Source organism: Sinohyriopsis cumingii, chromosome 17 (genome assembly GCF_028554795.1).
Source record: "Sinohyriopsis cumingii isolate HCF-2022 chromosome 17, ASM2855479v2, whole genome shotgun sequence".
Classification (NCBI taxonomy): domain Eukaryota; kingdom Metazoa; phylum Mollusca; class Bivalvia; order Unionida; family Unionidae; genus Sinohyriopsis; species Sinohyriopsis cumingii.
Window position 1 is genome coordinate 121067733 of NC_142977.1, and position 14405 is coordinate 121082137.

At 42.0% G+C, this 14405-nt stretch overlaps 1 protein-coding gene across 3 annotated transcripts in view; it reads left to right on the forward strand.

The window, feature by feature from the left end:
- The window catches only part of LOC149779774 (replication protein A 70 kDa DNA-binding subunit-like), a 99899-nt gene that overhangs the window by 37050 nt on the left and 48444 nt on the right, over positions 1–14405 (forward strand). For all 3 annotated transcript variants that reach the window (XM_089940636.1, XM_089940638.1, XM_089940637.1), the window contains exon 8: positions 258–450. In XM_089940636.1, coding sequence (XP_089796762.1) covers positions 258–450 — 193 coding nt within the window. The remainder of the gene's footprint in view (positions 1–257; positions 451–14405) is intronic.

Below are 14405 nucleotides of genomic sequence, written 5' to 3' on the forward strand. Positions count from 1 at the left end.
AATCAAAACGTATCTTGTCCATAAGCATTTTTGATCCTTACATCTCTGATCTCTTTTGTTCTAAAAGCAACAGAGGATTCTTATGGAACTTGCATTTGTTCTAAGGTCAGCTGGATTTTGGTTAAGAATAATGCCACTCAGACATTCAGCATGGTCATCTGGTAGCCATCCTGGAATTTTATTATTGTTCATTTTCCGAAAATGCCATAACAAAACACTACTGTATGTAATAGATATATTGTACATCTCCATTTCAGCTGGAGAATTTGTGTCCGTGTCATTTCCAAAAGTAATATCTTTAGGAAGAGGAAAAGGGATGGGAGATACTACAGAATCATTGAATATTTTAGTGTTTTCTTTCGAGATAAAAGTGGACAAATTAGAGGTGTATTCTTCAAGGATATGGTCAGGAACTTCAGCCAATTCTATCAGTTACTAAAGGTAGAAAAGGTATGTATATATTTATATTACAAATATGTTTAGTTTGCCTTCAGCATTGTTCTAGTTTAAGCATGTGCATCATATGGCCTGGGGCCCACAACTTGGTTTTCTTCACATATTTACATCTTAGGGTGGGTCTTTACAAATTGTTTATCTGGCACGCACCCTGGAAGAAGTGGTACATGTTTACTCTAGCTCTTTACAAATGGGGACAATATTTGTATCATTCATCCCTCATTATAAATCTAAATTAGCATATGCAAGTGATTTATTTACTAGCGGGATATTATTATTTGGCAAATTTTCATAAAATGATAATTATTTTTGAACAAAGAAGCAAAACTTCTGCTCAGGCTACATCATTAACACAGATAAAGAGTGACCCCGCAAATGCATGCTCCGTTATAACACAAATTCAGATAACACAGTCATGGTGTGGCTCCCGAAATGTCATATACATATATTTTACTCGTACGTGAAAAAAAAATCTTTCTTAAAATATGAAAAAAATGTAAAAAGTTTATTATCATTTTGAGGAAGAGAGTGCGTATGAATAATACATGACAATTGTGGTGTGGCTTCTGAAATTTTACCCATGTTTTCTTGTACACAAAAAAATAGTTTTTTCTTCTTAAAAGTACAAAAAAATAACAAAAAGTTTATTTCAAGATCGCGCAGGATATTGCAAATGTTGCAAATTGCAATATTGTTACTTATTGGCAGCAAAATATACCATCTGACGATATTTTGCTTTATTGGCGACATTGTTGGCTGTTTAAACTTGTATGTACGACCATTGGTTTGGAGTGGAGAAATTCAGAGGCCTAATGAAAGAAAGCTGCAAACTTGATATAAATTGCACTAAAATTTATCTATTGTTACATAAACAAATTCTTTGTCCATATTGGCAAACCATCTTAATAGTGCATTATTTTACCGTAATCCGCTTACGTTGACGTCTAGCATGAGTACTGAATTTTGTAAGATATCCGGGTTCTTTTAATGCTTTTTTTTTTACATTTCTGGTCATGGAGACCAACCGGACGAGGCATTATCTCATAATCTTTCTTTCATCAGATTTTCTGCCACTTGCTACTAATTAATATATTTACATAGACTGACATTTGTATGTGGATGGTAAGTAAAATTACTCTTCTTTTCACTCAGAATTAATCCTTTAGAACACTCTAATTTTCTATAGTAACCCTTGTTATAAGACCAGAACACCTGCATCTATATTGGCCGTTCACCCTTTTTTTTAAATTTCTGACGCATACATGGAAGGCAGCATCAAGCCACTACCACAAATGTAAAAAAGACAAACAAGATCTTACTTGTTGACCTATTCAATATGCAGGGAGGAACAGTAACTACAATCAACCAAATGACGGCCAATTCCTTTTTTAAAAATCTACCCAGATAGAATAAGTTTGCTGAAATTTCAAAGAAAACATATTACCTCTGAAGCACCAATTGTTATGAAAACACACTAAGCAAGTGAGAAAACAAAATCAGTCTCAATCATGCAATACAATTATCTGATGTTGCCGCCACAATAAGAAATGGGCATTTGTTTGGTTCTCCAAAGACTTCAGTAACGCGTGCACCATTCATCAAAGAAAGCCAACATTAATCTTCAATAAAAATGAAGAACTTTTCTCAGTACCAAACTTAAATAAAAGCAATAGGATCTGATGGGTTGTTTCATTTTCCAACATGACTGGAACACATTTACTGTGCCGTGAATGTTCTTTTTTGCAGGAAAAAAGTATATGCTTTCAAATGCTACCAACAGTGGCTTAAAATGCAAACTAACTTTTACCGACTTAGGACATACTGAAAAGTAAATGTGCTTCATCATTTGTTACGTGATTGTGCTATTTTTTCCCCATTGAATTCAGACCTATATGACCTGTGATAAAATTATTGAATATTTTAAATCTCTGTGTGTGCATATTTTTGATGGAATTACTTGTGGATTCAATGTATGTGATAAGATTTGCGGGTGAGTACACTCAATTCATGCTATACATTAGACATGTATGTATAAACAGTATACATGTATGTGTACCAGTTCATGGTTCTTTGAATAAAGTAACAATAATATAATTTATGTCTTCTTTGTTTTCACTACAGGTGTATTTCTCATTTAATATGTATTGATTTAAGATGGCAACTGTGCCAATAAACACATATTTTTGCACCAGCATTTATTACCTTACCCCTCCCCACCCTCGCAAATATTTTGGGCTACATGCATCATTTTCTTCAGCTAACTGCCCTGGTTGCTTATAACACGGTTCTGTCTATAATACAGTTGGGTTTTATGGCTCCCAACTACCATGTTATAGCGGGATCCCACTGTACCAGATTCAGTTAAATTTTGCATATAAATATACCATCAACTATAGATGGAATTATTTTTAAAAAATTGTGATGTATTGTGCAACCTGCAAAAACCTGTGTACCAGTTTTAACTAAATTTAGCAGAGAGCATCCTGGCATGAAGGGCTTGCTGATTTAATCAGATGATGCTAATTTTACCTTTTATTATGGCTGCTGTTACTAAACATTGTAAAAATCCTTTAAAAATGATCACAAGAACCATTGAACATTATTTGATCAAGTTTGACAGAAAGTTACTTGCTTTGAAAACCTTTCAAGTTAGTACAAAAGATGCACATACCTTCAAAATAGGCCTTTGTTACTAAAAATATAAAATAATTTTGACAGCTTGTCCAGAACTATGTAATTGAATTATTACCACTGTTGTTTAAATGGAAAGACCTTGAAATGACTTATTCTGACATAATTGATATGCATGATTTGACCAAACTTTATAGAAAGCAAATTAGCATAAAGGACTTTCAGAGTTTTACAAATGAGGCCATCCACTACTAAATACTGAAAAAAAACATTTACGAAACTTTATCAGAAACTGCTGAACAGAATTTGGCCAACTTTAACACATAGCATTCTGACTTTAACACATAGCATCCTGACTTTAACACATATCACCCTGACTTTAACACATATCACCCTGACTTGAACACATATCATCCTGACTTTAACACATAGCATCCTGACTTTAACACATATTGTCCTGACTTTAACACATAGCATCATGACTTTAACACATAGCATCATGACTTTAACACATATCATCCTGACTTTAACACATAGCATCCTGACTTTAACACATAGCTTCCTGACATAGGGATTTCAGCATTGAACAAATTATGCTGATATGCCATCAGATGTGGATGAAGGTGGAAAAACCTTGAGAAACCTGAAAATATTTGGTGTTTTGTACATATGAAAGTAGTGTCATTGAAAGAAATATCTAAACAAAGCATCCTACTGACCTAGATTTCTTTGGCAACTGTTCTTGCATTGGAATATTATGCAGATGTGCCATTTCAGGCCCACTTGAGAATCACCTTGTGTCTTTTTTTAACCATGTAAATTAACTCAACCTAAAAAAAAATGTATGTCCTTCTCTTAAGATGATATGATGCTGTCCATCTTTCCATTACCATTTTCTTGTCTGACATAAATTTTCAACAAAGATTTTCATGAAACTTTGTTCTGGTATATTCTCAAGTATATATCATAACTAGACTATATCATGTACAGTAACCACACCTGTCTCAAGGTATTGATCAGGGCAAGGGAAAATGTAATTTCGTGATTTTTGTGGCCATGGCCAGAGTACAAAATTTGGTCCACTGAAGTCATTTTAATGAAACTTTGCCTGTGTATATATCATGACTAGATGGTTATCATATACCATAGTCATACCCGCTGCTAAAAGTCTCTGATTTGTATCCTCATTTATAATATTTTGAATAATCAGTGATGGTGCACAACCACACCCCATTTCTAAAGGGCAAGAGAAAATGTAAATCCTTTGTTTTGTGTTATTGTCCAGAGTTTAGCTTTCTAATCACTTAAGATATCTTAATGTAATTTACCCAGTTGTATATCATATATAGATAGAATATTGCATGCCGTAGTCACACTCACCCCCCCAAGATCAAACTACAGCAAGGGAAAATGTATGAGCTAAATGTTTGAACCACTGATGATATTTGAATCAAACTTCAGTCTACTGTATATCTTCTTTCTTTTACAGTGTCTTGTTTATTCAGTCATACCATCAGCCTTCAGAATCAAGGTTAAATCAAGGGATGATGTAATCATTATTCCTTATCCAAATTGATTTTCTCACCACTGTAAATATTTTGTTGAACTCTACCTTTGTCCTATCATGGAATAGTAAAGTTCCTAGCTCAAAGGTCATGGTCATTAGTAGAAAAATGGTAGAGATGGTTGCATCATGGGTTACTTGCACTGCTCTTGTTCACTGCCAGCCCCACCTCTGCAAATCAGAAGATTTCTTTAAATCCTGAGGGAGATATAAGAAGACTATACACTTTGTTGAAGATAAATTCTGTTCTGTTACAATATATTGTTTTGCTTTTATGCACTCACAATGCATTGCACTATTTTATGATGTCTATCCATCTGTCTGTTGCTAATTTCTTTCTGCACAATAACTCAAAGAACCCTACCTATTTTGGGGTCATATGTTATGAAATAATATTTACGTTAGAACAGAATCACATTCACAGACTAAGTTTCGGCAGACTTGTTATCAATGGCAGTAACATGTACATGATGAACAGCCTGTCATAGTTTTACAAACACCAGAATTCAGCTACAATTCTTGATTGTTAAAGAGATAGGAATATTATCATGCAAGTGTTCTTTATTTCCAAGCAAGGTTATACTGCAACCTGATTTACCTATGTTGGTGTTCTACTTGTTGGGTTCATCAATATACAGTCATGACAATAAAGATATAAATTGTCCAGATGATAAATTGATAATTTTCATTTTTACACAAATTTTTATTGACAGAGAAAAGTAACTTTTTTTAGGCTCTAAATTACTGAATCATTGATGGTATATGTAATATAGTAATACATTGCCTGAATAATGGAGTCATTGATGGTAAATGTAATACAGTAATACATTGCCTGAATAATGGAGTCATTGATGGTAAATGTAATATAGTAATACATTGCCTGAATATTGGAGTCATTGATGGTAAATGTAATACAGTAATACATTACCTGAATATTGGAGTCATTGATGGTATATGTAATATAGTAATACATTGCCTGAATAATGGAGTCATTGATGGTAAATGTAATACAGTAATACATTACCTGAATATTGGAGTCATTGATGGTATATATAACATAGTAATACATTATCTGCTTTTATTCATTGCTATCTCTTTTCTTGACACTAGTTCCCAGTCATGCAAGGTGAAAGGTCCTTCCTGCAAACAGAACAAAAACAAAACAATCCTGGTTGAATGTCTTAGTCACTTTCTTTCATTCATTCAAAGTATTATCCTTCTTATCCTTTGACTTTATGTGTTTAAGCAAAGTCTCAAGGCACTCAAAATCTTCACTAATCTAAGTTTCATTCAATGATATCTATTTTTTTGTGTGCAATTGACTACCTATTCCCTAGTTCTATTGGTGTCTACATATGTTACTTGTTGCTTGTTGAATTTTGATTGTATCTTGTGCACACACTAGTTCAGTTGTGCTTACATTTACCCCATGTTGGTAAAAGTGTTAGGGACACTGCTATTCCCTACATTGTTTGTTCTGTTTTGTTTTAGCTGTTTTCTTTAAACCATGAAAAGGCTTCATGCCACACCCACCAGACCTGTTTGATTCACACTGCCTGTGTGTACATGGATTGATATACTTTTTACACATGATAGGCAGACGATATGTGGTAATTTGGGACATGTTGACTCCCTCCATTCAAGGGAGGGTCTAATGCACTTCCTGGTTCAAGGATATCACAACTCACCATTCCCAAGACGTATTAGAAGTTCTTCCTGGAACATGGAAGTTGCCATCATGCTGATTCAAGGAATTATCTATGGCACTTTCTGGTACAAAAAGGTCAGTGGAGCACTGATCCCAGCAGGACAAAGGTCACTTTCCAGGATAAGAGAAATGTGGTCTTCTGCTCACTTGTTAAAGAGGCTAAGATCATCGACTATGTGAAGTTCAGGAACTCCTCTTGAAATCTTCATACTCGACTGGGCAGCAGGCATGGGGTGGAACCACTGACCACTAGGTACTGGGCACTGGACACCAGGCACCAAGAAAAGCAACAGATACCAATCACCAGGTACTCTCAATACAGTGGGCATGAGTTACTGGGTAAATCAAATACCAGTAACCAGACATACATTTTTGCCAGTTCCAGACCATGCAGTTCTCTGACCAGAACCAAAGAACAGTCTCCCGAGGGAAAGGGCCTTGTATTGGTACACCTCTTTTCTCTATGTTTCCATTAAGTTCCTACATGGTTTGGGGTCTCCCATTACCAGGTGGTGGGGGCTGGAACATCTCATTTTCACACACACACACACACCCTGGTACTTTGAAAGAGTTTCCTATGGCTCCATTGGTCAGCACACTGGGGAGGCAGCATACCCTTGAAGCCTCCTTCACCCCTTCAGCTTCATTGCGATTAGAAAGGGATGTGGTTGCAACCCATCTCTTAAATTGAGAAGTAATTACCAAGCAACTTATCCAAGAAAATGAAGGGAACATACACTTCTTTTGCCATCTTGCAGGTGGAGACAGGATCATGAGCTGTCAGTCATAATGGACTACACTGAGATCAAGGTGGACCTAACTGAGTTGGCACCTTCTTTCAATTTTAAGTACCCATCTCTGACCCATGCTCAACAGAAGAAAGATGCAAATGTAGTTTTTGGGGTTAAAAACTAATTTTAATTATGTAATACATGCATGCTATTATTACCAGATTTCCTTTTGTCATGTTTACCCCGACCCAGAGTAGCCCAGTTTGAAACATGTATAATCAAGGTAATTCTGACGGGTCATTGTTTGATGTCGAACATTGCCGAAGGCTAGCACTAATCCGTTACATAAGATTGTTGTGGCTAGAATCGAAGGACCGGACATTGGAGTTGCGAAGTCACAGACAGCCAATTATCACCTAGGTGTCGAAATGTTTCCAAGATCAAAAGAAATTGCCTGAAGAAGTGGGAGTGTCCTAACTTCTTTCCCCTGCAAACAGACAGACAGGTTGAACTGGCCGCTAAGACGATTGGACAGGGACACAGCGCCACCCAATCAGAATCGAGATGGGGGGAGACCTTGATTTGGGTAGAATGATATCCCTGCGTTTTCCGGCAAAAGTTAGTTCGCTGAGAGAAATTACCCAGAGAAGAGGTTAGCGTAACTCCGAATAGCCATTCGTTATTGGCGGGAAAATCTTAGAGCGGGAAGGTCTAAGTATAGAAAGCTTCAAAAGGAAGCTTTGAGGGACAGACCAGTTACAGTTTGGTCCCGTTGTCTCGGATAGAGAGACGGAGGGAAGGAGGGAAGGAGAAGAGGGTGGAGTTGAAGTCTGGGAGCGGAATTGGAGGAGGAGATAATAAAAGGAGGAGAAAGGAGAAGCTGAAGTCTGGAGCGAAGCTGGAGGAGATAGTAGAGAGGAAACAGAGACAAAGAAGGAGTTAGAGGAACGGAAAGAAGGAAGAATCAGCGGGAAGAAATAGATGAGTAGATGCAAGGACAGGGGGAAAATCGAACTCACACTGTAAATCACGGGATGAATTAGGCTGTCACTTGGTCGAGGGAAAGACGAGTGATTGGAAGTTATCGTTTTTAAATTATCACATTTATTAAATTGTTATTGATTGAATTTCATCTTCGTGTTCTCAGTCACAGTGGGCGCTCCATCCGGGATTTGAATTAGACATAAATATTATTTTACGACCTAAAAGTTTATTTGTTAGGAAGTATTAGTGAACAGTGTGAGATATTTTCCATCCTATGTATTTTGAATTTTTATGATTTTCTCATCTTGTGTTTGTTATATTTGATATTTGCATGTTTGGTAGATCTTTAATTACTTGCAGTAATTGTGAAGCAAATATCGAGCAAATATCTTACCTGAACGAAATTAGTTGTTGTCGACAGGTAAGTATTTGGCTGGGAACTTGTAATATCTGTCCATTGTTAGTAAGGTCGAGACAAGGTATCACATCCTGTTAGTTTAACAATATGGCTACAGAAAGGCAAATGATAAAGGAGTACCGTGCCATGGGTTCGGAAGATCTCAGATACGAGGGAGATCGCCTGGCAGCATTTATTGAAGAAAGAATCAAGGAATGGAAGGCAGAAAAAGCAGCGGAGAAGGAGCTGGCCAAGATAGCAGCGGACCAAGAGCTGGCCAAGATAGCAGCGGACCGAGAGCTGGCCAAGATAGCAGCAGACAGAGAGCTGGCCAAGATAGCAGCGGACAGAGAGCTGGAGTTGGCCAAGATATCCGCGGACAGAGAAACCCAGAAAGAGCTGGAGCTGGCCCGGATAGCCGCCGAAAGAGAAACACAGAAAGAGCTGGCCAGGATATCAGCGGCCACAAAGGAACGAGAACTCGCTCATACTCTTGAAATGGAGAAAGTCAGGTTAGCGGCTAGGGACACCGATCGGGACGACGCCAGCACAAGCTCTGGAGGGACCGGACGACCTTTCATCGACCACCGAATGGTCCAGATAAGTATGCCGCGGTTCAGCGATAAGGAGGAATCTATCGACGATTTTCTTGTTCAGTTTGAGAAACTCGCTCATGCTCATAAAATTCCTGAACAACATTGGGCGATTAATGTCTCAGCTTTTTTGCAAGGTGCAGCTCGTGAAGTCTACCACGGCTTAGCTGCAGACGATGCTGACGACTACAATGTGCTCAAAAAGGCCCTTCTCTGCCATTATCGGCTGACCGCCGAAACATATCGCAAACATTTTCGGGACTCGGCGAAAAAGGCAACGGAGACCCACTCTCAATTCCACACCCGTGTTCGAGGGTTATTTGAGAAGTGGATGAAGATGGCCGAAGTCGAATGATCGTACGACGGGCTACGCGAGGTTATACTCAAGGAACATGTCCTGAGTACTTACCGTCGCGAGTTGACAGTCTTTCTAGCAGAGAGAGAGCACCGGACGCTCGAAGAAATCGCTAGCATGGCGGAGCGATACGAGCAGGCACACTCGAAAAGTGGATGTTCCGGGGGTGCGGACCGACCCCGACCCACTGAGTCGTGACATGTGGTTGAGGTAGAGCCGGCTGTCCGTAACCGTCAGGGCGACGGGAAGGTCGGAGGGGGATCTACAGGAAGGGATGCCAACCATAACCTGGACAGGCCTCACCCACGAAAGCGGGACTTGCAGGTCGGCGAGGGCCGCCGACGTGTTACAACTGCAAGCGCCCGGGGCATATTGCCAGGGACTGTCCCAAGGGCAGGCAGACCCAGGTGAATGCCGTCGCTAGGAAGGAGTGCGAGCCGGAGGCAAGCTGTAACCCAGCCAACCTCGCGTCTGCTACTGTCAACGGAGAAGGTGCCACCATCTTGTATGACACTGGGTGTAGCGTCCCAGCCCTTGTCGACAAGAAGTACGTTAAGCCCGAGGATTACACAGGGGAGGTAATCGAAGTTCAGTACGCGAACAGCGCGCGTGACTCATTGCCAGTGGCTGTCATTGACCTCGATTCACCGTACGTGAAGGGGAAAATTGAAGCTGCATGCTTGGATGGTTTGTCGCATGACGTCATACTAGGATGTCGTTATGTGTTGCCACAACCGAACCCCGAAACCTGCACACTGATGCCGGTGAGTGCTGTGGAAACCAGGTCCAAGAGTCGACAGATGGAAGCGAAGCCGATGGAAGTTACAGCGACACCGGTGAGTAACGTTCTTCCGGCCGAGCTGAGGAAGCTGCAACAGGAAGACGCAACTCTGGCGCAGTTGCACCAACACGCTTCAGCAGGGACGGAGAGAGAAACTCCGAATGGCGGGGTGAAGTTCGCATACAAGAAGGGGATCTTGTATCACTACGCCAGGAATGGTAACGAACACTTTAAGCAAGTCGTCGTACCAAAAGAGAAGCGAGGGGAAGCGTTGAAACTCACGCACGAGAGTCTCATGGGTGGACACATGGGAATTGCCAAGACGCGTGACCATCTTGTCAAAGGATTCTACTGGCCAGGGGTCCATGGAGACGTCAAACGGTTCTGTCTCTCCTGTGACAAGTGTCAGAGAATGGCACCGAAAACGGATCATCGACCCGTCCCCTTGGGGAGTACACCCCTTATCGATGAACCGTTTAGACGCATCGCGATGGACTTGATCGGACCGATAAAACTCGCGTCGTCGCACGGAAATCGGTATATCTTAACGGTCATAGATTACGCTACACGCTATCCGGAGGCCGTTGCGCTGCGTAATATTGATTCGGAAACCGTCGCGGAAGCGCTGTTTGGGATTTGGTCAAGAGTTGGAGTGCCTGACGAGATCCTTACCGACCAAGGGACACAATTCATGAGTCGTGTGATGGCAGAGGTAAACCGACTGATGTCAATTAAGCACCTCACGACTACACCGTATCACCCTCAATGTAACAGACTGGTCGAACGGTTTAACGGGACCCTAAAGAACACACTCAAGAAGCTGTGCGAAGGCTGCCCCAAGGATTGGGATCGGTATATTCCTGCCATGCTTTTCGCCTACCGGGAATTACCTCAAGCGAGTTTAGGGTTCTCTCCCTTTGAACTCCTGTACGGGAGGACCGTACGCGGCCCAATCTCCATACTGAGACAACTGTGGACGGACGATCACGCTGTGGAGGAGGTACGCACCACCTACCAATATGTTGCGGACTTGCGCAACAAACTGGAGGAAGTTTGTTCCCTCGCACAGGAGAACCTCAAGCGAGCGAAGGCGCGTCAGGCGAAGAATTACAACAAGCGCGCAAAACCACGCCAGTTTGAAGTAGGGGACAAGGTGTTGTTACTGCTGCCCAAAGAACACAACAAGTTGCAAGTTTCCTGGAGGGGTCCATACGTTGTCACCGAGAAGGTCGGAGGTCAAACATATCGGATACGGCTACCAACGAAGGAGAAATTGTACCATGCCAATCTCCTTAAGAGATACCGGGAAAGAGAGACCGCCAGCAATTTTGTTATCGCCACGATAGTCACCGAGGACGCCGAAGGCAATACGGAAGGTGCCAACACTGTTCCGAGCTGTCCGTTAACGAGGGCTGAGACACCCTCGGACGTGGAGTGCCACCCCATGTTGATTGCGGCACAGCGGGAAGAGATTGATACGTTGCTGGCCGGGTATTCCGATGTGCTTACGGAAATACCCAGGAGAACGTCGCTTGTCGAGTTCGGGTTAAAGCTGGTGGATAACCGGCCAGTCCAGCGGAAACCCTACCCCTTGCCCCACGCAAAACGACAAGTCATAAGGGAGGAGATCGAGCAGATGATTGCTCTGGGAGTGATCGAACCCGCCGACTCTCTGTACAGCTCCCTGGTAGTCCTAGTGCAGAAGAAGGACGGCACCCATCGGTTTTGTGTCGACTACCGGAAGCTAAATCAGGTGACAGAATTTCAAGTAGACATGCTACCTGACCCGGAACATATTTTTGCCTCTGTGTCGAAAGCGAAATATTTTTCCAAGCTGGATTTGTCCAAGGGCTATTGGCAAATTCCGGTAAGGGAGGAGGATAGGGCAAAGCTAGCTTTTGCTACTTCTGACGGGACCTACCAATGGTTGGTCATGCCGTTCGGGGTACAGAACGCGCCCAGCGTCTTTACTAGGATGATGCGGAAGTTGTTGGAACCCTTGCGCGATAGGGGTGTCCACAACTTCATGGATGACCTCTTGTTAGCCACAGCGACGTGGTGTGAACACCTCACTCTGTTAGCTGACGTTTTGGAGCGGCTGCGTCAGGCGGGATTGACAGCTCGCCCTTCCAAATGTCACCTAGGGTTCCGGACATTGGACTATTTGGGACATACCCTGAGCCAAGGTACGCTGTCCTCAGAGAAGTCGAAGGTGGAGCAGCTGAGAAACGCCGCACGGCCCACCACGAAAACTGAGGTGAGGTCATTTCTGGGATTGGCCGGGTATTACCGGAGGTATGTGGCCAATTTCAGTGCGATTGCGGGACCGTTGTCTGACCTAACCAAGAAACGTGCCCCGACTAAGGTTATTTGGACAGATGCGTGTGAGCATGCTTTCCAAACGCTGAAGGATAGACTTACATCCGACGCAGTTGTCCGTCTACCGGATCTGGCAAAAGACTTTGTTCTTCGCACCGACGCATGTGGCACGGGACTGGGAGCAGTACTACTACAGGAATACGATGAGACGCTTTTTCCTGTCGCATACGGCAGTCGGAAGTTGTCAGCTGCCGAGAAGAACTACTCCGTATCGGAGAGAGAATGCCTCAGAATTGTGTTCGGTATATCACGGTTCGAGCGGTACTTATACGAGCGGAAGTTCATCTTGGAGACCGACCACCAACCACTCGCGTATCTCGTGCAGGCGAAATTGTCGAATGGACGATTGATGCGATGGTCGCTGTTCTTACAACAATACCAGATGCAGATCAGATACGTGAAAGGAACTGAGAACGTAGGCACCGATTTCATGAGCAGGAGTGCTGGAATGGTATAGATCGCTGTATATATATATATTCATGTTCGCACTCAGTGTGTAGTGTCGCGATAATTTTGTTCTTTATTTCGTATATTAATGCCATTGCATTTGAAGTAATTTTGAGGGAATAAAATCCCGATTTTATTCTCAAGCGTGGGGGGGTGTCATGTTTACCCCGACCCAGAGTAGCCCAGTTTGAAACATGTATAATCAAGGTAATTCTGACGGGTCATTGTTTGATGTCGAACATTGCCGAAGGCTAGCACTAATCCGTTACGTAAGATTGTTGTGGCTAGAATCGAAGGACCGGACATTGGAGTTGCGAAGTCACAGACAGCCAATTATCACCTAGGTGTTGAAATGTTTCCAAGATCAAAAGAAATTGCCTGAAGAAGTGGGAGTGTCCTAACTTCTTTCCCCTGCAAACAGACAGACAGGTTGAACTGGCCGCTAAGACGATTGGACAGGGACACAGCGCCACCCAATCAGAATCGAGATGGGGGGAGACCTTGATTTGGGTAGAATGATATCCCTGCGTTTTCCGGCAAAAATTTGTTCGCTGAGAGAAATTACCCAGAGAAGAGGTTAGCGTAACTCCGAATAGCCATTCGTTATTGGCGGGAAAATCTTAGAGCGGGAAGGTCTAAGTACAGAAAGCTTCAAAAGGAAGCTTTGAGGGACAGACCAGTTACAGTTTGGTCCCGTTGTCTCGGATAGAGAGACGGAGGGAAGGAGGGAAGGAGAAGAGGGTGGAGTTGAAGTCTGGGAGCGGAATTGGAGGAGGAGATAATAAAAGGAGGAGAAAGGAGAAGCTGAAGTCTGGAGCGAAGCTGGAGGAGATAGTAGAGAGGAAACAGAGACAAAGAAGGAGTTAGAGGAACGGAAAGAAGGAAGAATCAGCGGGAAGAAATAGATGAGTAGATGCAAGGACAGGGGGAAAATCGAACTCACACTGTAAATCACGGGATGAATTAGGCTGTCACTTGGTCGAGGGAAAGACGAGTGATTGGAAGTTATCGTTTTTAAATTATCACATTTATTAAATTGTTATTGATTGAATTTCATCTTCGTGTTCTCTATAATTTAACCGTCGGCATTGCTAACTGGGGGCTCAGAGCTGTAAATCTACATCATCACTAATTTAACTTTCTAACCTAACGAGCCAGGGTGGAACTTTTAATTTAATTTAATTAAATTATATTGGGAGAACCCCACCCCAATACGACAGAACGTCACACCTTTGTCCTCAATGTCCATGTCACATCAAGAAGGTCAGTATTCCAAATGAAAGGACAAAGGCATCAGTCTGGGTTTTGTTTTTGTTCTAGACTTCTGATTAGTAATTGGAGGAGGGAATTTTCACCTTGGACTGCATAATTAAAGTAAA